The following is a 24,795-nucleotide window of genomic DNA, read 5'->3' as shown; positions in this document are numbered from 1 at the left end:
TCAAATTTAAATTATAACTTGACATTCTTTAACGTGAAAATGCAACCCCTACCTTCCACCCCCTTAGAATGACAGGTACGACCCCCAATTTGTAAAATAGGAAGTATAGGCTTGTAATATATCGTTTGAAAGGTCTTTTCATTCTCCATTCAAAAATGTTGTCGCTTTCAAGTTTATTAAGATTAATTAAGATAAAATAAATTAAAATCATGTGGTTACCGAAATTCGCTAAAATATACTCAAAACTTATTTCCCGTTTAGGTCTTGATACTTAGAAAGTGAACAAAAACCATAGCAATGTGGTTTTTAGATGGTAACCATTAAAAAACTTTATTTCCGTGGCAACGTTATTTTAACACGCATTAGTAAATTGTTTTATTTAAGTTGTCAGTATTTTAATTTAAGTAAAAAGTTCGTTCAATTCAATTCTGAAAAATGGTTAGATTGACGGAAATGCATAAAATAACAGTTTTACAAATGATTGGTTACGGAGATAACACCCGAAGACAACAGGAAGTAACTCGCCTATTTCATGAGAAATTTCCTAATTTACCGCCTATATCCCAAAGAACAATAAGTAAAATAGAGAAGCAGTTTCGCAAGTTTGGTCATGTAAGGGAAAATAAAAAAAGCAGCTGCCAATGCACTGAGTGATGAACTCAAATTAGATGTGTTTCAGTTTCAGGAAAATCCACATACATCGAGTAGACAGGCATCCACTACATTCAATGCCAGCCATACATCGATAGTAAACATATTAAAAGAAAATAAATTGCATCTCTATAAGAGGATACCTACTCAGGAGCTCATGGAAGACGATTTTGATAGGAGAACTTTTTTTTGTGAGCAAATGATGGACATGTTGGATAACAATATTATCCAATTAGAAGACGTTATGTTTTCTGATGAGTGTACTTTTTCACTTAATGTGTCATGCTAATCGACAAAATTGCCGCTACTGGGAGACGGAAAATCCTCACTGGATGAGAGAAGAACACATACAATACCCTCAAAAGGTTAATGTTTGGGCAGGGATTGTAGGAAACAATATCATTGGTCCCTTTTTCAGTAAGGGCAACTTGAATGGCAACAATTATTTGGCACTACTTCAAAATTATGTCATTCCAACGTTGGCAAATTTATATCCTGATCCAGGAAACCCTCAAGTTCCAGCGAATACGATATGGTTTCAGCAGAATGGAGAAATACCAAATTACCAACTTAATGTCCGGCAGTACCTCGATACAATATTTCCCAATTGATTTAAATGACTTAAAAGAACGAATAACGCTTGCGATTAGGTCGATCACGCCTGTTATGTTAAATAATGTTAGAAGACAGTTTTATTTGAGATTAGGATGTTGCCAAGACGTTCGCGGTGAACATTTTGAACATCTTCATTAACATTCATAGTTCTTTTTCGTGTTCTACATTTTATTACGTTTTGCATTACATTTTAGTTTTTGATTGTATTGTAGCGAATTTCGGTAACCACATGATATTAATTTATTTTATCTTAATTAATCTTAATAAACTTGAAAGCGACAACATTTTTGAATGGAGAATGAAAAGACCTTTCAAACAATATATCACAAGCCTATACTTCCTATTTTAAAAATTGGGGGTTGTACCTATCATTCTAAGGGGGTTGAAGGTAGGGGTTGCATTTTCACGTTAAAGAATGACAAGTTATAATTTAAATTTGACGTGTTTCGGGATTTTTTATAAGTATGTACAGTAACCTAAATAATGAATTTATTCCATTTGGCTTTTACACACTGTATACGTATATAGTAATGTTAAATCTTAGCTGTCCCCCGTATTTACACAGCTAATCAAAATGACATCATACATTAAAAATTTAATACAAAACTTGATCTAATGGCGCCATCTACACGCAACCTTCTCGACAAAGTACAAGGAAACCTTGGCCCAGCTAATTTAACTTTTTTGTTAATACAGCAAAAATTACATCCGTATCACTAAAAAATGTTATCATTTCGCTGAATACTAATTATTAGCCTATATAGTATCGAACACGCCCACTAAATTTTTTTCAAGGTATACTTTTAAAGTCTACTAGAAAGGATATTCTACATGTCACTTAGAAAAGGCAATCTTCGATTCGACATAGTTAGCAAATCTTTTTATGCAATTACAAGGTCGATATTAAACAAAAATATTATTGATCAACATTATATATCTTTGTACACCTACAGATCGGCAAATATGCAATTTATTACCTTGGCATCTACACAAAAACCGTCTTCGAAGCAAACTTTCATCTTGCTGACCGGGTCGTCCATTTTTTACACAAAAACTAGCAAATTGCACGAATTTAGCGAGACTTCAATTAAAATAATGAACCGGGACGTCTAGAATAATCCGAATGCTAAAAATAGGTTTGAAAATTTAAATTTTTGAGTAATAAAATCGTCGGAGGAAACTTATCCGCGGTCTAAACCGATACCAACGTTCAGATAAGAATAAATAATACAAACTATGTATAAGGGGTGATTGAAAAATAGTTTCAAGGAGAATGGCTCATTTTCTACGCACAAATGTGAGATTCTATAGACACAACTAAGTTTGAAGCTGATTAATGAATAGTCCTGGACAAAATGCAGCCATCATTGTGTAGTATTAAGTATTATTATTACTTATTGTACTTAGGTAAGTTATCAAAAAGGAAATGAGAAAGGATTTTAACAGCAAAGATAAAAATGGAGAAGGAAGACCTGAACATCATCGAAGTGTACGACCTAGAAAATAACAAGCCCAAAAACAAGGGAAACCTTGTATGTCGAATTAAAAAAAGTAGTACATTAAGTCAGATGGAAGATGATAATACTGGAAGATTTTAACGCTCGAATAGGCAACCAAGTAATAAACGTGTTTAAGCAAAAACGAAACGAAAATGGAGAATTGATATATGACATGTAATATTTATGCTACTATCATGTGTCAATTTTGCCAAGAACACAACCTAGTACTTACTAACACTCTCTTTAAGCTCCCGCACCGTAGACTCTATACCTGGAAATCATCGGCAGACTCACCTGGTAAAATAATCAGAAATCGTTCTGAAGCTATTTTCTTGTGGCATTTTAAATTAATTACTATTTAACTGGGAATAAGCCACAATTAAAGGTTAAAATACGTTTATTGACGTTTCAATTTCCACTTCGGAAATCGTTTTTTTTTGACGATTTCCGAAGTGGAAATTGAAACGTCAATAAACGTATTTTAACCTTTAATTGTGGCTTATTCCCAGTTAAATAGTAATTAATCAGAAATCAAATAGATTATATCGCTGCACCAATCAGGTTTAGAAACTCCATCAAAGCCGTAAAAACTTACCCGGGTGCGGACGTAGCATCAGACCACAATCCGGTGGTATGTAAGTTTGAAGTAAAGTTAAAAAAGTCAAATGTAAAGAACAGGCCCGAAACGCTAGATATTAGCGTATTTGAAATATCAAAAATCCTTAAAAATAACAATGAACCGCTGGAAAAGTGGAGTGAAATTAAAGAAGAGATTAGGACTTCAAGCACTAAGTTTTTACTACCTGATAAGAGAAAAAAGAAAGACTGGATAACTGCAGAAATCCTTGACATGATGGAAGAGAGACGGATATATAAAACTAAAGATACTGCCAAATACCGCGAAACCCATAGACGAATTAGAGCTGAGATAAGAAAAACTAAAGAGAAATGGTTCTCGGAGAGATGCGAAGCAATCGAACAGTGCGAAAAGGTATACGACTATTACAATATGCATAAGAAGATAAAGGAACTCACAACAAAGAAAAGCTACAATATTTTATCGAAAGGGCTATGCGATGATAATGGAAATCTACAACTAGACCCCGACAAAATAGTTAGAATCTGGGAAACTTATGTGGAACAACTGTTTAATGATGACCGTCCTAGTGGGTATACACTGAGCAATGATGATACTGGCCCTTCTATTCTAAAATCAGAAGTGGAGAATGCTATAAAGGGTCTTAAAAATAACAAAAGTCCAGGCAACGATAACGTATACGGGGAAGTATTGAAAATGCTGTGCGAAACAAACAGTCAATTTCTAGACTCACTCGTCAGACTCTTTAACAATATTTATAACAGCGGGGAGTTTCCTGAAGACTGGCTAGAGTCAACTTTTGTTGCCATACCGAAAAAACCAAAAGCAAAGTCTTGTGATCAACATCGGATGATAAGTCTAATTAACCACATTTCGAAGGCATACACCAAGGTTATTTACAACAGAATAAGCAAAAAATGCGAGGATAACATTGGAGATTCGCAGTTTGGGTTTCGGAATTCTCTTGGGACAAGAGAAGCACTTTTTAGTCTACAGGTACTCATCCAGCGCTGCAGAGATATGAACAAAGACGTGTACATATGCTTTATAGACTACGCAAAAGCATTCGATAACGTAAAGCACGAAAAGATAATTGAAGTTCTCCATAAGATCGGAGTCGACTACAGAGACATTCGAACAATAGCGAGTCTCTATTGGGGCCAAACAGCTAAAGTGAAAGTAGGATCTACATTGGGGATCTACAGGGCTGTATCTTGTCTCCTATTGTCTTTAATATACTCAGAAGATGTATTTAAGACAGCGCTGGAGGAAAGCACAGAAGGCATAAAGATAAACGGACAAATAATTAATAACATAAGGTATGCTGATGACACTGTGATTCTAGCAAGTAGCATGGAGGAACTGAGTTGCCTAATGAGTAAGATACAAAAAACAAGTGTACAATACGGACTCAGACTAAATATCACAAAAACCAAATGGATGTTAGTAAGCAAAACCCAACAACCACCACAGCAACTGATATTAGACGATGAAAGAATTGAACACGTGGATTCGTACATCTACTTGGGAACAACAGTTAACTCAAATTGGGATCAAGCGAAGGAGATACGTATAAGGGTAGAAAAGGCAAGAGCATCGTTCACTAGCATGAAGCAAATTTTCACCTCTAAAAGCCTCACCCTACCTCTCAAAATTCGACTTCTGAAATGTTATGTATTCCCGGTTTTGTTATATGGAATGGAGGCGTGGACAATGACCGCAACATTGATGAAAAAAGTAGAGGCCTTCGAAATGTGGGCTTACCGACGTATATTACGTATATCCTGGACTGAGCACGTGACCAACGAAGAGGTACTACGCCGGATAGGTAAAGAGAGAGAGGTAGGAATAAGTATAAAGAAAAGAAAGTTGGAATACTTGGGTCACGTTATGAGACACAATAAATATAGAGTACTACAACTGATCGTCCAAGGGAAAATAGACAGCAGAAGGGGTCCAGGGAGGAGAAGACACTCGTGGCTCCAAAACTTGCGGCAATGGTTCGGATTGTCATCTGCTGAACTATTCAGATCTGCCGCAAACAAAGTCAGAATAGCCATGTTGATTGCCAACGTTCGGAACGGACAAGGCACATGAAGAAGAAGAAGAAGGGGAAACACTCTTAATCTATTTAGATCATACCTAACAAATAGAAAACAGGCAGTTTTTCTTGATAACAGCTATTCTGAGTTTAACACTGTCGAATATGGGTTTCCCCAAGGTTCGATATTAGGACTCACTTTGTTTCTTATTTATCTGAAAGATTTATTTCAGTATACTGTTCCTATAAAATGTGTTTGCTTCGCAGATGATACAACTCTCATTAATACTGATATTAATGTTGGTTTGTTGGCTTTTTGCCAGATAAAGTAAAAAGTCTTCACTTGTTATTGTTTAAGCTTAAAATCAAATTACACTTTTTGAAACATTGTTTCTATTCAAAAACGGAGTACCTAAGTACAGCTTTTAGACCAGCGGTTCTCAACCTTTTTTACTCAGCGACGCACTAACGTACTCCTTACAGATTCGCGACACCCTTATATGTACAAATTTTTGCTAGTAGTAGATAAGTACAGATGAATATATTAAACATATTATTTTTTATTTCGTAAGAACATAACAAGCAAAAAACAAAACAGAAAGAATACATAAAATTAGTGTGAAATTTGACCCTGATGACTTTTGCAAAGTATATCTATCCGAGGACGAACTGTAGACAGACACACTCTCATCTTGCTGTCCACATCAAGTAGTCAAGACCGGTAGCTAGATTTTATATTTTTCATAGTAGAAAATGCAGATTCACATAAGTACGATGTCGAAAACGGCAGTAAAAAGGATACTGCTTTCTTTGCTAATTCTGGATATTCATTCTTAACTGAAATCCAAAAAACATCCGGAGCTAATTCTCTAAATTTAGATTTTAAAACTGTGTCAGAATACACTTCAATAAGTTGTTCCTTTTCAGAATAGGTTATTTCTGCCTTGATTACGTTGTTCTCGTCAAATGCAATCAACCATTCACAGTTAGCACTCAAGACAGAGGAAAAGTATTTAGTTATCCCTTCTTGCAACTTAGATAAGTGCTCTTTCATGCTCTCCTTTAGTAAAGTCTGTTCTTCAGATTTCAAATTAATTAAAGTTATAGAGGTTTCGGGAAAAGCAGTCAAATCGTTTTTTTCTATAACCGAGTTACAGAATGTAAGTTTTTTGGAGAACGCACTTATTTTATCAGTTGATGCTATTATGGTTTCCTTTCGTTCTTGCATAGTTGCATTCAAAAAATTTAGCTTATTAAAAATGTCAGAAAGGTAAGCCAACTTAGCACACCAAAGAAAGTGTTTAAGATTTTTACAAAAACCCCTTTAGCCGTCTTCTGTTTTAAAAAATTTGAGTAGTTCGTCTTTAAATTCTAAAACTCTGTTTAGTATTTTTCCTTTCGAAAGCAAACGAATTTTACTATGAAATAACAAGACTTTATGATCTGCGCCCATGTCTTTACAAAGTTTCTCAAACACCCTTGATTTCATCGTACGAGTTTTGATATAGTTGATCATATAAACAACAGTATGAATAACTTCACCCAGTTGGCGTCCATCCGTAGTTTTTACTACCAGAGCTTCTCGATGTAAAAAGCAATGAGTAATTATTATCAACTGGTTTTTCTTTAGTGCGAAACTTAAAAATCCTTTGACATTTCCCGTCATTGCAGCAGCACTATCTGTACATATCGCAATACAATCCGTCCACTTAAGTCCGTGATCCTGAACGAAGGTGTCAACAGTAGAAAATATATCAGTTCCAGTGGTTGCTGTTTCCAATTCACGACAGAATAGGAACTGTTCAATAATTTCCGGTCCGTACACAAATCTTACAAAAGATATTAATTGGGCCTTTCCCGAAATGTCCGTGCTTTCGTCCAGTTGTAAAGCAAATTGTGTATTTGCCAATACCTCCCTAACATTACTTTGAATATCGATTGACATATCTAATATACGTCGATGGACTGTGTCATTTTTTGATAAAGGTACCTTTGATATTTGTTCAACAGCTTCCGGGCCTAACATTGTAGCAACTAATTCTTTACATGCCGGTAAAATAAGCTCTTCACCAACAGTATGGGCTTTCTGTTTTTTGGCAATCAATTCAGAAACTTTATATGATGCTAAAAGTGCCTTATCTGGGAGTTTTATTCATTTTTTCATTATAACTGAGGATGATTGAATGGAACAACGTAGAAGTTGAAAATACTCGCGCGGTTTTTGGGAAACGCTTTGATGATTTTGTTCCAAATACAAAGCATAAAGCAAAAACTGGTTAATCGGATCGCGTCGGCGTACGTCACGTGTTGCTCCGTCTTAAAAATAAGAAACAAGATCTCTCGCTTTGCGCAACTATTCATAACGCAAGTTATGTCGGTTGAATTTTAAAAACAGAGAGGAAACAATTACGGATTGGCACTTTATTGATTGGTATAACGTGGTATATACCTATTAGTTAAAGAAATGGTCGAATGCATGATTGGTATGTTATAACAAGTAAAAAAATATAAATAAAAATATCGTATTCGTAAATCTCGCGAAACACCTGATAGGTTCTTCCGGCACACCAGTGTGTCGCGACACGGTGGTTGAGAACCGCTGTTTTAGACAATAGTACTATTCTCCGTTCATAAATTGTTGAGAGCACGAAATGTGCCTCAAACTCATAAAACGGTCGTAAACCATAGGCGTTTCTGAGGTGTTTATTCATTAAATAATAATATAATATTTTTTAATACTGTTATATATATAATATTAATAATATTTTAATACTAATATATTTAGCAAAAAAACAATTAAAACTTTTACGGCTAATGTTATGTAATTATATTAATAAAAATAAGAATTTAACCATTAACAATTTTGTAAATAAGAATACCTTATCTCTTTGGATATTTCAATACTAATCTTCGCGTTTAATCACTTTACTAGAAACCCGGTAATTCATATCCGAAGGTACTATTCGTTGCAAGATAATTAGGATGGAATTCCTCAATTTTTAATAATATAATGGGTATAAAGATGCAGGCTTGGCCACGTGCCTCGTCTGTTCAGTTTATATTCGAAACTTAACTTGAAAGGGTGAAGTTATTACGAACGAAAACAATTTTTTTGTTTAGTACGTTTTTGATCGCATGTAATTTACGGCTCGTCAGAGTTTCCGCGTCTACGGCAGTAATTAGCGTCTCGAATATTTCTTTTGCGAATTATATGCAGTGCGTGAGTGATTTTTTTTTATTCCATATACCTACGAACATATACGTACCTTTCGCTCGTGCTCGTGCACGGTATACCTAGCCCAAACACAAACGAACACTTAAAGAGAGGGAAAAGTCTATTGAAATTGATGAATTTGCCAAAAATGGTATTCGAAGAAAAATTCATGGATTTATTTTCAAAAAAGAAATACCAAACCTAAAAAAAATTTTACAAGAAGTTAGAGACGACCCGGATTTGCCTCATATCGGACGAACTAAATTGTGGCAAGTTTTAAAAGAATTAAATTTCCGGTGGGAGAAATCAGACCGAAAATCACTTTTGATTGACCGGGAGGAGATAATATGTTGGAGAAGAAATGATCTAAGATCCATACGAAAATTCCGGGCTGAAGGAAGGCCCATCTACTACCAGGATGAAACGTGGGTAAACTCAGGTCATACTCTAAAAAAAATTTGGTCAGATAAAAATATATTAAGCTCCAGGCAAGCCTTTATGGAAGGTTGGTCTACTGGTATCTCCCCACCTTCTGGTAAAGGCAGTAAATTAATAATTTCTCACATTGGCAGTGAATTGTGAATGTGAAAGTTGAATTTGTTAAGCATGGTTTGTTGAAATTTCAGTCCAAAAGCACAAAAGACTATCACGAGGAGATGACAGCTGATGTTTTCGAAGAGTATTTTGAGCAGATGATTGAACACATACCACCAAATTCAATTATAGTATTAGATAATGCACCTTATCATTCACGACTAGTAGAAAGACTTCCACCGACTGCGTGGAAGAAACAGGATATTCTTGACTGGCTGCTGAATAAGTATCTGCCTTACGAAGATGGAATGGTAAAAGCAGAACTTCTAAAAATTGCCCGGCAACACAAATCTAAGTTCAAGGAATACGTTATTAACAAAATGGCGGAAAGGCGAAACATTACAGTCCTTAGACTTCCACCCTACCACTGCGAAATAAATCCAATTGAACTCATTTGGGCACAAATGAAAAGTTATGTGGCTAGAAAAAATACGTTATATAAAATACAAGCTGTACGTAAATTGTTATACGAGTCTTTACAACATATTACAGATCAAAACTGGAAAGATGCAGTAAGGCATGTAATAGAAGAAGAACAAAAAAGTGGGATCTTGATAACATAATTGATGCGACCGTAGAGACACAACCGCTAATTATTAACCCTCAAGATGACTAGGATTCCGAAGTTGATCCTATTTATTTTGAATTTGAATAGTTTTCTAATCGTAATTATATAAGGTAAGTAATAATAGTTGTAATCGTGAGGTATTAAAGGGGAAAGGCACAAAATGTCGCCTGTCAAAATGTTCAATGTGTTTTAAATGTATCCATTTTTTTTTTTCAAATCCTGAGAAAACTAAACAGCATTTTTGAAAAATTTAAAGGCAGAATAAAATATTTTTTAGAATAAATAAAAAGTTTCTTTTGCATGCAATATTTTCAATTAAAAATTATACTATATTTTTTCTTTTATTTTCACCCCTGTTACATAACATATTAAAATAAACATTGTAGAAGTTTTCAGGGACTTTCTGCCCTGAGTAATAATGTAATCTTTCATTCTGCGTTTAAATTTTTCAAAAATATTTATTAGTTTTCTCCGGATTCGAAAATAATGGATACATTTAAAACACATTGGAAATTTTGCCAGGCGACATTTGGCGCCTTTTTCCTTAATTAAATAAATGTATCTTTTACAAATGGCAAGAAAGTTTTTATTTTTGAATAAAATAAATAAGTTTTATTAAAAAATACAATTTACATAAGTACAATTTAAAAAATATATTTATTTAGTTCAAATAAATGTTTCAATCATATACTCTACGACACTGGTCGTTCATCTCTAACCATTCAAAATACCCCCGTAATAGGATTATAAGGTATTGTATTCCTTCAGATACAAGGTGGGTTAGTCGAAAACGTCTTAAACCGTCAGTTTTAGGTTGGTTTTTACTATTATATCGTATTACCTATCCTTTCTGTATTTCAGTTTTCTAATTAGGGTTAAACTTGTAGTGAGCTATCAACAAATTGTGAACCGACTATAGTTTGGTGCCTATTATGATGATATTTCATGTTTTTATATTTTTATTTAGTGTGTTTGTCGTTTCTTAAATTGTTAATATTAAATATCTGTTTGTAATGTTTAAGTTCGCAAAAATTTTATATGTATGTATGTAAAAATTGTGACTATTCCTTTGACTTATCAAAAAGAAAACTATTTTTGTATATTGACTAAGAAATAAATTCTATTTTATTCTATATTGACGACTTTAAAACAGTACTTCCGTTTGCAACTCTGGAACCGGAAGTCGGGATATAAACTCTCATTTGACACCTCATTAGTCATTCTATCTGTTCTAATAACGGAGTGTTTACAGACGCACAAATAGACAAAGATAATTCAAGGTTTTCACATTTTAATGTTGAAAAATGGATGAAAACAATAGTATTTAGCTTTTTTGTTAGCAATTTTAAAACGAAGTTTATCCACCTATTCCTAGATTTTATCTACCAGCTCGCTTGATCTTTAAGCATATTTTTAGGGATAAACCGTTAGTCTATTTTAAGTTACGTATAAATTATATATACAATAGCACTAAAGGCCTTAGAGGCCCATGGCTTAAAAAGTTTGTTCTTTATTCATTTTCGCTTTCCTTTATGTACTGAGATCTTCTCTGGCTCGATATGTGATTTTTCTCCATTCCTTCTTGTTATTCATTTTTCTTTTCTGGCCTTCTAGTCCAATTTCTTCCATATCTTTTTCTACCTCCTGATTCCATCTATTTTTTGGCCTTCCTTTTCTCTTTTTTAAAGTTATAGTGTAGTTCAGTACCCTTTTTGGAGTCCTCGTATTCGGCATCCTTTCTAGGTGACCTCGCCATCTTAGTCTCTGTGCCTTTATGACTCCTATTATGTTAGGTTGATTATACAATTTCTTTAACTCATCATTTGATCTTATCCATAAACCGTCCCTTATTATTCCTCCATATATCTTCCTCAGGATTTTCCTTTCCCATATCTCCAGTAAATTTTGTTCATTTTTTGTCATTGTCCATGTCTCATTGCAGTACGTTACTATTGGTTGTATAGTTGTTTTGTATAACTGTATTTTTGCCTTTCTTGATAAAAACTTGCTTTTCAACATTCCACTAAGAGCATGTACACTTCTATTGCCTACCATTATTCTAGCTTGTATTTCTTCTTTAATGTTAGGTTTGCGTGATATTATTGTACCTAGGTATGTAAATCTTTCTACCATTTCGAATTCGTATGAAAATCTTTCTTCTACTTCTACTTTAAACTTTTGTCCATCCCTGAACTGATCATCTGTCCACTTCATACATTTTGTTTTAGTTTAATTTATGTAAAGTCCCATTTTCTTTGCTGCTTTTACTATTCTCTGTACTATCTCATGTAGCTCTTTTTTTCCTCTTGCCAGCAACACTATATCATCCGCAAATGCCAAAACTTGGTGTCTTTTATGATATAGGAGTCCTTCTCTATTGATTTTCGCTTCTCGCATTATTTTTTCTAGGCATAAATTGAAGAGTAATGATGACAAAGGATCGCCCTGCCTTAATCCTTCGTTTACTATAAATTTGTCCGATACATGATTGTTTACTTTGACTCTGTTTTCTGTATTCTCTAAAGTAAGATGTATCATGTTACGCAACTTTCTGCTAACTCCCAGTTCCTCAAGGGTCTCTTTTAATTCCTTCCTTTTTATTCTATCGTATGCTTGCTGGAAGTCGATGAATAGCGCTATCGTTGGTAAGTTGTGTTCATAGCTTTCTGCTTGTAATTCTCTGATTATGAATACTTGGTCCGTTGTGCTTCTCCCTCGTCTAAATCCGCACTGATATTCCCCTATTATATTTTCAACTTCTTTTTCTAGCTTATCTTTTATGGATTTTGATAGGATTTTATATACGGTATTTAGTAACGCTACTCCTCTGTAATTACTGCATTCTGTTTTGTCTCCTTTTTTGTGTAATGGGCAAATAATGGCTTCCTTCCAATCTTCTGGTATTCGTTCTTTTATCCATATCTCCTTTATGATCTTGTATATCCAATTATTTAGCAGTTTTCCACCATATTTCATCATCTCTGCTGTTATGTTATTGCTTCCAGGGGATTTGTTGTTCTCGATTTGTTCTTTGCTGGGTGAATTATCTTCTATGTCTTCTAAGTGTTCGATTTTTGCTTCTGCTTCCATACATTCTCTTTGGTTTGACTTATTATTGCCATTTAGTAATTCATCAAAATACTCTTTCCATCTTTCGGCTATTTCTGCTTCCCCGCTTATATTATTTCCTGCTTTGTTTTTAACGAATATTGGTTTTTGTTGGAAACCTTTTTTTTTCATTTCTAGCACCTTGATATAGGTTTTTTATTTTTTTATTTCTGTAATTCTCTTCTATTTCTTTTAGCTTATTTTCTATGTATTTAGCTTTTTTGTTAGCAATTTTAAAACGAAGTTTATCCACCTATTCCTAGATTTTATCCACCAGCTCACTTGATCTTTAGGCATATTTTTAGGGGTAAAGCTTTAGTCTATTTTAAGTTACGTATAAATTACCTTTCTAAAAAATCCCTTATTCATTTTCCACTCAATAATAAACACGTACCTTCAATATATTCTTTATTAAATATCCTCAACCTTGGTAGTTTCAGTATTTCATATGGATTCTTACTGAAAACACGTTAACCATGAATATTTAAATTCTTTTTATGAAGCCGGAAAAATAAATTTTCCTATAGTGTAGTGAAACGAAAGGTATTTATTAGTTTTTGTACTACAATAGCTTTAAAAGTCAAATTTCAGATTCCATATTTATATCACAATGTTAAAATTATTGTTAAACTTGTATTCCATGATTATTTTCTTTATCACTGTGCAATATATGCAATGTACATATATATATATATATATATATATATATATATATATATATATATATATATATATATATATATATATACAATATTTATCTCTTTCACAGACACGTATTGTCTCTCTTTCACTGAAAATTTTCTAACATTCTTCTTTTACTGCTTTTATTTACATAACATCTTAACTGTCTAGGGGATATTGTTCTTTCCAATTTTTTTAAGATCTCTATAATTTCATTTGAAATCTTTGTCTGTCGTCTGTTTCCTTGTATTTTGTTGTTTTAAACGCTTTTGTACTTAGCTCCTTAACCGACGTTTTAAAAGTCAGCTTAATCAGTCTAGATTTTCATTGATGTGATTTGTATATTTTTAATTGAAGTAGATTAAGATGTAATAAGAAAATACATCAGCATCAGCAACTTTTTTTAAAACATAATCAATCTGATTTCTGACTATGTTGCTATTCTAATTTGCTGGTCTATCTATCTATCTACATATATAAGGATTTTTACAGTTGTCGCCGCCTTCCTTCTTTCAGCCAACGTCTCCAGTCCTTTCTGTTCTTCCATTCTCCATCTCTCAGGTCTCGTCTTTCCATGGCCTCGTCCACTTCATCCCTCCATAATCTTCGGGGTCTACCTCTTTTCCTCCTTCCTATTGGGCTCCAATCCGAAATCTTTGCTATCCACCTTGTATGATCTGTTCTTCTCACATGCCCATACCAAATAAAACGTTTTTCTTCAACGTGGCTGAGTATGTCTTGTTCTACTGCCATTCTTCGTTTTATCTCCTCATTTCTGATGCGATCCATTTTTGTCACTCTGCAGCTTCTTCTCATGAACTCCATTTCAGTTGCTGTGATTTTGAACCTGTTTCGTATATTTATTACCCAATTCTCTGCTCCATAGGTCATTATACTGCGTACCAAGGTGTTATAAATTCTCTTCTTTGTATTTCTGGTAATCTGTATATCCCACAGTACCCCGTTCATTTGTTTAATACATGTTCTTGTCTGTGCTAATCTGCTGGTTATTTCTTGGCTCGGTGGTTCCATTTTTTGAGAGTATAAATCCTAAATATTTGAATTTGTCAATGCCGTTAATTTCCCTATTATCGTCCATTTCCAAGTTTCTCACTGGTTCTTGCTCTGTTGTTAAATGTTCGGTCTTTTCTAGATTTACTTCCAGTCCATTTTTTGTGTATTCCTTTTCTAATTTTCGGAGCATATAGCACAGATCTTCTTTATCTTGAGCCGTTACCACTTGGTCATCTGCAAAGCTTAATGTGTACAAGAAGTTGTCCCGGATTGGTATTCCCATCCTTTCACATTTTCTTTTCCATGGTTTTAATATTTGTTCGAGGAATATCTTGAACAGTGTAGGAGATGTAGAGCGTCCCTGCAATAAGCCTTTTGTGGTCTTAAATTCGTTGGAGTATTTATTGCCGATTTTAACTCTTACCTTGTTGTTGTTGTAAAGGTTTTTTACGGTTTCTATTAACCTCTGAGTTATTCCGATTTCCTTCATCGTGTTCCATAGTTGTTTTCTGGGGACCGTGTCATATGCCTTTTTTAAATCTATGAATGCCATGTGTACTGGTCTATTTTTTGCCATTTTTTTTTTCAATTTGCTGGTGACTTCCATATATAAAAGCGTCTTTTTGAGAATTTATAAAAGATATTGGTCACTACTAGGTTATGTTCTTGATCGCCATGAGATGATCTCCTCTGTCATTGCGAACACCAAGTTCTTATTGCCCATCCTACTATAGACCCAAAATCTTCACTTATTTTTGCGTAAAAATCTCCCATACTTCCTTTTGAGTTCTAATGAGTCCAGCATACAATTTTTCCATGTCTTCTTCCACTTTAGCAGCAGTTGGTAAATAAACCTAATTCTTTAAGATATTATGATGAAGTCCGTCATTAATTTTGTTACCTTTTTCGTTAAATATAATAGCGACTCCACATCTCTCTATTTTCCAAATAGTAGATCGTAGATTCGTAGATCTTGCAAAGCATTTAAGTCTGAGATTTCCCTCTAATCTCATCTGTTTGCCGCTTTTCCTATCTAGTTTTGAACATTTTTCTTTAAAGTCTTCTTCTACAGCTTCCTTTTGAATGTTCGAAAAGACCATTTCACTTTTGCTAGCTCCTGGTACATCTGTATACTAGTTCATTTACCTATGTTTATTTCTTGAAAGCCTAAACTATTCCAATCTTATCGATGTATTAAACCTCTCTAAGTATTGATCACCTTTGTTAGTTGATATTGCGCCATATTTTTCTTAGTTCTCTTTGGAAACCAGTTTGCTTTCCTCCAAGAAATTAGCCCAATAGTTCCCTTTTCCAAATTTTGTTTTTGTTGTGTTTTATTTATCAAGATCCACATATCAAATGAAGGGGTAAAGAAAAGTCACAATATATTTTTTTTGTGGATGCTTCCTTTTATTTTATGTAGATGTAAAGACACTTCCTTTTATTTTATTATTTTGTTGTGATTACCTATGCATATAAACATAAAATTTATCTTACAAAGTCTCCTAACCTGAACTCTTACATAATAAAGCAAAACCACAAAAAGTATTGAGTACTAATTGACAATGTAAACAATTTTTATATGTGGTAACCATAAATGTGAATCGAATATGGAAAAAACAATGCGATATTTCTCTAATCAAGAAACTATTAAAACTAATTGGAGTTTATATTTAAAAAATACCTCATTAGTATTAAATTTCAAGTCAATTATTTCAAACTTCTTAATTAAGTCACTAATGACCTCTATTTGACTTGTTCATTAATCATATTTTTATCCATATAATTTCGTACAATAATTTATACGTTTTAGCTTTAAATAAAAAAAATGTATTGCAATTTTGATAAATCTTTAAACTTAGAATATTTTACAAGATTGCATACAAACAGATCAGTTTGATATTCTAGCTATCATTGGTTTTCTATAACAATGTTTTAAATTATCATTTACAGAAAGTATAGAAGCATGCTATCAAGTACTCCCTGTCAAAAATTTGATATTAAAACAGAGGTAGAGAGGTATTAAAAGATAAAAAAGCAAAGACTACATTGAGACTATAATAGAGATAATAATAAAACCTGTAACAAAATATGCAGCCGAAACAATGACAATGACAAAAGAAGGGTAAAAATGGCTTAAAATTCTTGAAATAAAAGTTATAACATAATAGGGCTCAAAAAATTAACTATGCAATAAGAATAATATTTATTTACTTCCCATTCTTCTTTCAGTACCCTGTCCGATTACCGAACGTTGGCGATCATATTGGCAATAATAACTTTGTTTACGGCGGCTCTAAATAAATTAGTGGTGGTCTCTTGATACCATCCTCGGAGATTTCGGAGCCAGGATGTTCTTCTTCGGCCCGGACCTCTCCTTCCGGCAATCTTACCCTGTATTATGAGGTAAGAAAAAAAGATAAGCTGGTATGATGTAGCATAGAATGGAGTCCTGGTTGTGGAAGAAAGGGAGAAAAGGCCTCAAATAGATGGAAGTATCAAGTAGAATGAGATTGAGTGAATAAGAATAAGTGAATTAGTAATACAAACTGGAGGAAAGTAGTTTATCAGGCAAAACACCAATCATTGTGAATACAGGCAAAAATAAAGGATGTCATTATAGTATGCGGACTAACATCGTGTTTCTGCTATAGCTTGAAGTCTACAGAGGGATGCAGTCTACCTGTGTGGCTACACAACACCATAACCTTTTCTCAGAAGGGTTTCCATACAATAACGAAAGGCAACGAACCATTTGTACACAAGTAGTAATAAACATTTTCAGGAATATAAAATAAACTTGTTACTTTTTCCAGAAGGGTTTGCACAAATAACAAACCCTATATTAATATGCATGATTTTTTTGTTTAATAATAATTAGGCTGTATCGTTTTGTAAATAAGTAGGTTACATATAAATTATTTTTGTGTAAATAGTTAGGGTGCTTTTTTTTGTAAATTATTAGAGTCCTCTTTCATTTTACTCCAAATTTATTTTTCTCCAAATATTTATTACTTGTGAATAAATATTTTTTTCTACAACAGTTTTCATTTCATTATTTTGAGAAAATCCTTCAGGAATTTTCAGATTGAGATCAGTATATGCACAGGTAGACCATATCTTTGCGGTAGACTGCATACTACAGCGATTGTGGCTCCAAATAGAGACTAATCAATTTTGTTAAATTTAATAATATGAGTTCTACACTATTTCTAAAGAGATTTATTAGCATATAACTAAATAAATACTTCTTTCACCAAGAACTTCCTTAGCTAAATCTTAAATGCTTGATATAATTCTTTCTTCCAGCTCACATATCGCCTAGTGAGAACAATAGTGGCGAAACTCGAAAATCAAGGATTTTGAGTTAAGTCCATCAACCGACATCTAAATATGCCCTCTTTCATGTGCAAGATCGGCGAACAATTATTTTATTTCCTTACTACTAGAGGGCAGCCACGTGTCTTTAGGGTATTGTGAATTTGTCAAATATTTTGATGTAATAACGACGAAGGTCAGTGCTTAAATTGTCTTCGTTGGGAAAGCAACGAAACTTCACATCAAGACTGGCGAATCTGTAATTACGCCGTGATTGCACGTATTCGAACAATTATCTTTAAAACGATTAGTGTAATAGTGGCGAATGTGCACTTTTGTCATTCATGTTCTGAATTCGGAGTGTAAAATCTAAATTAAATTAAAAAAAGAACGACGAACCTGTAATTTCGTCTATTACGTTGTAGGTAAGTGAAAGTTTTATTTATGTGTGGGATATTTATTTTGATTTTAGCTTTTATTGTATTACAGTTTTGTATCATATTAAAATATTATTACTACTTTCACGGGTATTGCATAACAGGGACTGTTAAAAATAATTTAAATCAGTATTACTTCGCTGTAATATTAAATATATAAAAATAAATCTAGTTACATTTTTTAAAAGATAGTACCGTAATGTCGAATTAAATTATTTTAAACTCAAATTTAAATTATGTTTATAATAATATTATTTTTAGGTCTTAAAGATCCGGAATCATGAGCGGACGGTCAGAAAAAATGCTAACTGCTCTTGGAATATGGTAAGTTTCGGTGCAATTTAGATTTAAATTTTTGTATGTTGTGCCCTTTTGCTTTTAGTGTAAACCGCAAAGGGGAAAAGCCAAGTTTTAGTCAAGATTCTTCCAACCAAAATTTACATAAGATGAGTAACGACGAAGAAAGTAATTTTGGAGTATTAAAACAAACAGATGAAAAAATCCAGGCTGTTCTGGAAATAAAGTAAGTTTTAGTTGTTTATTATATTAAGAAACCTAATATTTTGTAATGAAATAGTTTACTTTTAAATTTATTTACATAAAACGCTTTTTTTAATCTTAATTTTGTTTCATTTTTAGTGTAAATTGCGAAAATCAAAACAAAATTGAGAAAAATTCACCAAAAATGGTGATTTTTATTACCTTTTTATTACCATTGCATTAACAATTTATTTTATTCGTTTCCCAATTTTAAGCTGACAAAACACTTTATGATGGTGTTTTATGGTAGATCAAAAGTAAAAAATTGATGTTGATAAAAACACCTATGATAACAAAGACTAATTTTACTGATTTTAAAGGAAATTACTAAATTACCTCTTTTATTTATAGGGGTAGATCAGGACATTGAGAACATTGAAAACGAAGGTTCAAGAGACTTCAGGGATTCAAGTAGCTCCGATGAGTCCTCATCTGAATCATGGTGTTCCAAGGGTAGTCGTTGTAGCAGATCGTCTTCTACAAAATCATTGAGCTCATCAGTAGATGATAGTGATAGAGACCCAGATTTCAATGAAGCAAGTAATGAATCCGAAGAATCCACAGGTTCGAACAGAAACGTTGAAAGAACGAGAAAGAGGAAACGAAATCCAGAAGGCTAGAAAAGAACTATTGTAAAAAAATTAAGAAACTGTGGAAAAGAATATCAATCTCTTCATAATGGTAAGTTAATTCCAGCAAGAAAAATGCTTTCATCGTGCAAAAATACTTGCAGGCTAAAATGTAGTGTTAAGTTCACCCAGGAAGATAGGGAAATACTTTTTAATAGTTTCTGGAATTTGGGAAACTTAGAGAATCAGCGAAGTTTTGTTGTAAACCATATGCAACCTATCCAACCAAAATACAGACACGTTCTAATCGAAAGGCAGAAAGAGCGAGGATTAAACAAAGGCTACTACTTTGAAAAAAATAATGAACGCAAGCAAGTTTGCTTCTTATTTTTTAGGGGAACTCTTGGTGTAAGTGAAAGATTTATTAGAACTGTCAAAACTAAAGATAAAGGGGGTTATTTAGAAACCGATTTGCGTGGAAAAGGTAAACACAAAAATATTTCGGAACAAATTAAAAATGATATGAGACACCATCTTTCATCAATACCAGCTGTGGAAAGCCACTATACCAGGGCTAACACACAAAAAAAATATATCGAGGGTGGAAAGACAGTGAGTGATTTATACAATGATTATGTAGAGTTATGTAAGGCACAAAACAAGAATTATGGCAAAATATCTATGTATAGATATCTGTTCAACTACGAATTCAACATGTCTTTTCACATTCCAAAAAAGGACCAGTGCCTTACATGTAATACATACAAGAATTCGAATCCTGACGAAAAACTTCAAATAGAGCAAAGCTACAAAACACATATAATAGAAAAAGAATTATCGCGGTATGAGAAAAGTAAAGACAAATCAAAGATTAGCCGTTTATTTCAAGTTGCCTGCTTTGATTTGCAGGCTGCTCTACCTGTTCCAAAAGGGGATGTATCATCTTTTTATTATAAGTCGCGGTTAAACTCCTACAACTTTACAATTTGTAAGCTGCAGCAAAAAGGCTTGGGACCAGTTGACTGCTTTTTTTGGCATGAGGGAGAGGCCAAACGGGGAGCATCCGAAATTGGGACATGCCTTTTAGAATATTTAAAAAAACAATCAGATCTTGCTAATTCAGATGGTTTAGAACTTGTTTTGTATTCGGACAATTGTGGAGGCCAGGGTAAAAATAAATTCATTATAACAGCATATTTATTTGCTGTGGCAAAATATAAAATTAAGAGCATTACTCACAAATTTTTTGTGGTAGGACATGGTCAAAATGAGGGCGATGCTAGCCATTCGGTTATTGAAAAGGCAGTCAAGAAATTTCTTAAAAGTGGACCAATTTACGTACCAGCACATTACTCGGCAATCATTAGTTCTGCAAAAAAGAAAGGAAGTAGATTTCAAGTGCACGAAATGGCACACCAAGATTTTTATGACATTAAACATTTGACTCAAACCTTAGTTAATTCTTCGTTTAATGAGAATTGCGAAGGTAAAAAATTTAACTTTAATGATATTGCAATGGTTAAAGTTGAAAGGCCGCATTTAGATCGTTTTTTTTATAAAACTTCTTATACAGAAACTCAGTTTCAATCGGTCTTAGTTAGAAATAGCAAAACAAGAAAGCGACTATGCACTTTAGATGAGTATTCTTTGGTTCCACTCTACCGAGAACCAATTTCCATTTCTAAAAAGAAGTTTGATGACTTGCAAAGTCTCTTACAAAATAAATCAATTCCTTCTGCCCACAATCAGTTCTTTAGTAGTTTGAAATATGAAACATAAGTGAAATGATAAATTTAATTTTACTAGTTCTTTTGCTTACTTTAAATTTGTTTAACATGTACATCGTTTTCTTGTTAACAGAGATGATGTTAATTATTACTTAAGATCTTATTTAGTTATTTTTCTATGTATGTCCATTGTACTTTAGTTTCATTTTGTGAATAACTGTTTGGTTTATACAATAAAATATTTTGTTTGATGCGTTTCATTTATTTTTAAAAGTTTTTTTTTGATTATCTAAAACAAAAACTAAACTAAAAACACAATGAAGTGAAAACTTCTAGTGTATAATGTAGTGTATAGTGGCGAAAAAGCCAATTAAATATCCTCGATCATGCAATAATGGCGAAACGCAGAAAAAAAAATAAAAAAAATTACAATTTCCATCTTTTCTTCAAATAAAATTACTTGTACTAATTGGTTTAAATAACAAGAAGCAGATTATTAGAAAAATTCTACAAAATGATTACCTATTAGGCACTTATACTATTCAGCAATTTCATCAAAACTTCAAATTAGATTATCTGGAAATGTTCATTTTGAAGTTTCGCCACTATTGTTCTCACCAGACGATATTATGTAAATTTGCTTTTTTTGCCGCTGTTTTTTGATATATATGTACATCTCGTTAAGGCTTTATGTAGCCTTTCCACTTTTTTATTCCAAATCTTTGTCTGTCGTCTGTTTCCTTGTATTTTGTTGTTTTAAACGCTTTTGTACTTAGCTCCTTAACCGACGTTTTAAAAGTCAGCTTAATCAGTCTAGATTTTCATTGATGTGATTTGTATATTTTTAATTGAAGTAGATTAAGATGTAATAAGAAAATACATCAGCATCAGCAACTTTTTTTAAAACATAATCAATCTGATTTCTGACTATGTTGCTATTCTAATTTGCTGGTCTATCTATCTATCTACATATATAAGGATTTTTACAGTTGTCGCCGCCTTCCTTCTTTCAGCCAACGTCTCCAGTCCTTTCTGTTCTTCCAAGCACAAATAACAAACCCTATATTAATATGCATGATTTTTTTGTTTAATAATAATTAGGCTGTATCGTTTTGTAAATAAGTAGGTTACATATAAATTATTTTTGTGTAAATAGTTAGGGTGCTTTTTTTTGTAAATTATTAGAGTCCTCTTTCATTTTACTCCAAATTTATTTTTCTCCAAATATTTATTACTTGTGAATAAATATTTTTTTCTACAACAGTTTTCATTTCATTATTTTGAGAAAATCCTTCAGGAATTTTCAGATTGAGATCAGTATATGCACAGGTAGACCATATCTTTGCGGTAGACTGCATACTACAGCGATTGTGGCTCCAAATAGAGACTAATCAATTTTGTTAAATTTAATAATATGAGTTCTACACTATTTCTAAAGAGATTTATTAGCATATAACTAAATAAATACTTCTTTCACCAAGAACTTCCTTAGCTAAATCTTAAATGCTTGATATAATTCTTTCTTCCAGCTCACATATTATGTAAATTTGCTTTTTTTGCCGCTGTTTTTTGATATATATGTACATCTCGTTAAGGCTTTATGTAGCCTTTCCACTTTTTTATTCCTATGAAATATTTCTCTTGTGTGCCTTATGATGTATAAGTTGCAGCCCAAAAATATTAAAGTAACTAATAATCAGAGATTGAATACCATTTAAAATTTTCTTCCACAGCTGGAAATCCATAAGTAAAGGCTAAATCTAGTATGACAGATTTTTATTTAGTTAAAATATGAAACAAGCTACTACAGTAAAGATAACAGCATTTTTTGTTTGTTTCATACTTCTTAGAGAAGAAAATAATGTAGAGGAAGAAATGACAAGATACTTTTATAGTCACATTTAAATGTGAGTAACAATGAAAAGAAACATTTATAATTGAAAGAAATAACCACATTACTGAACACAATTTCTAAGTATTTTGTTACAAAAAATTCGAACAAATTGTCTTCCAATTTCGCAGCACAAGAGATTATTATACTTTATTGCATTTTCAAGTTTACATGTCCATTTAATATTCCATAACTGATTTTTATTATAGAATTAGTTCAATGATGGATTAGCTAGAATATGTTATAAGTAATTTAAAATTGCCATTTTCCTCCTTTGATTTGAGGATTTTTATTTTCAGATCTTAATCTTAATGTCACAAAATCATCTCTTACTGTTACTGTGAATGAAATCATGAGAATATTATACACTTCTTTTTCCATATCAGTCTAAAGTCTAAATCATAATTACATATTTAAGTATGTAATATTTTAAAAATAAAACAAATAATATGAATTATTCCATTCATCATGTAAGTAAAATAGCCTCGAAAAATCATTGAGATTGTATATATTTTGAAGAAACAATGAAAAATAGAAAGATAAATTTTCAATAGCTTCTAAAACACATTTAGGTAAACATTCTACAATGTTTACACATAAAACATGTTTATTTTAATAAAGATATATTTAATATACATTATTTTTAGGATATTACCAAATCATTCTTTTTTTATTTACTTAGTTTAAACATATTTTAACGGAATGTGTGCAACTGCAAATTGCTGTCTACATTTTTAATGCTTACTTATGTCTCGCACATGCAATATATATGACTAATCAATTTGTATGCTGTTATCAAACCCAGTGTAGAATTTTCCAGGAAACAAACGATTTAACAATTACTACATTTAAGTAAACGCTCTATATGAAGAAAGTACTTTCTAGAATAGAATGTAATAGATGACACGACTCACGAATTTGCATGGAAATTGGCACAGGGGATAACCTCATGGTCATGGCTAATTGGCAATAAACTTGACCTAGTTACTTACCTCCGCATATCCGTGGTGTACCCCGTGTTCTCTGAGAGCATAGGATAAGTCATGGATATCAATTCTGCCGTTCCCGTTTTGGTCCAGGATGTTAAACAACTTTTCGAACCGTTCCTCATCCTCTGGAGGTAATTCGTGGAGGTTAGGGGAAGAATTGTCAGGAACTGACTCTTCTTGATTGTTGCTCTGCATGGCAAATCACTAAATATATTTCCTCTCTGTTATGCCGACATTTATAACTATAGTTTATTCTAAATAATCACAGATTTTTGTACCACTGCAATGCGACTAGTAGGAAGTGATATTTGACAACTGTTTCTGTGCCCGTTAAAATTCTTCGAGTATTACATCGCCATCTACCACTCAGAGGAGAATATAACAATTTTTTCTGAAAGAAATTGATCGCCACAAAAATCAGATATCTTATATTAAATCGGTACTCAGAGAAATCTTTTATCTGTGTGTGTAATCACCAAGTTTGTAATAATTACTAATTTGAAATTTGACAATAATTGTAATTTAATTACAATAGACAACACACAATACATGTCATTTACAAAGACCCAATGTTAATTTAACAATAATAGATTTTCTACGTAAAATAGTTTCTACGTCCCAATACAGAAAATTTTTATAGTCCGGGAATTTATTAAAATAGTTATATCGTCATTCCAAATAAAAGCATAATCATTTCTTTTAAATTTACGGACAGATTATAAGGTTTTTTTTTTTTTTTTA

General features: G+C 32.6%; 1 protein-coding gene across 2 annotated transcripts in view; it reads right to left on the bottom strand.

Moving 5' to 3' along the window:
* The window catches only part of SCaMC (Short Calcium-binding Mitochondrial Carrier), a 180,131-nt gene extending 155,743 nt beyond the window's left edge, over positions 1 to 24,388 (bottom strand). The window contains exon 1 of one of the 2 annotated variants that reach the window (XM_072542841.1): positions 24,058 to 24,388. In XM_072542841.1, coding sequence (XP_072398942.1) covers positions 24,058 to 24,249 — 192 coding nt within the window. In that variant the 5' untranslated portion in view covers positions 24,250 to 24,388. Of the gene's footprint in view, positions 1 to 2,243; positions 2,387 to 24,057 lie in introns of those variants that run through there. The other variant, XM_072542842.1, reaches the window with a different exon arrangement.
* Between the last annotated feature and the right edge of the window lie 407 nt (positions 24,389 to 24,795).

The sequence above is a fragment of the Diabrotica undecimpunctata genome, chromosome 9, assembly GCF_040954645.1.
Source record: "Diabrotica undecimpunctata isolate CICGRU chromosome 9, icDiaUnde3, whole genome shotgun sequence".
NCBI lineage: Eukaryota > Metazoa > Arthropoda > Insecta > Coleoptera > Chrysomelidae > Diabrotica > Diabrotica undecimpunctata.
This window is presented reverse-complemented; position numbering and strand designations above follow the sequence as displayed.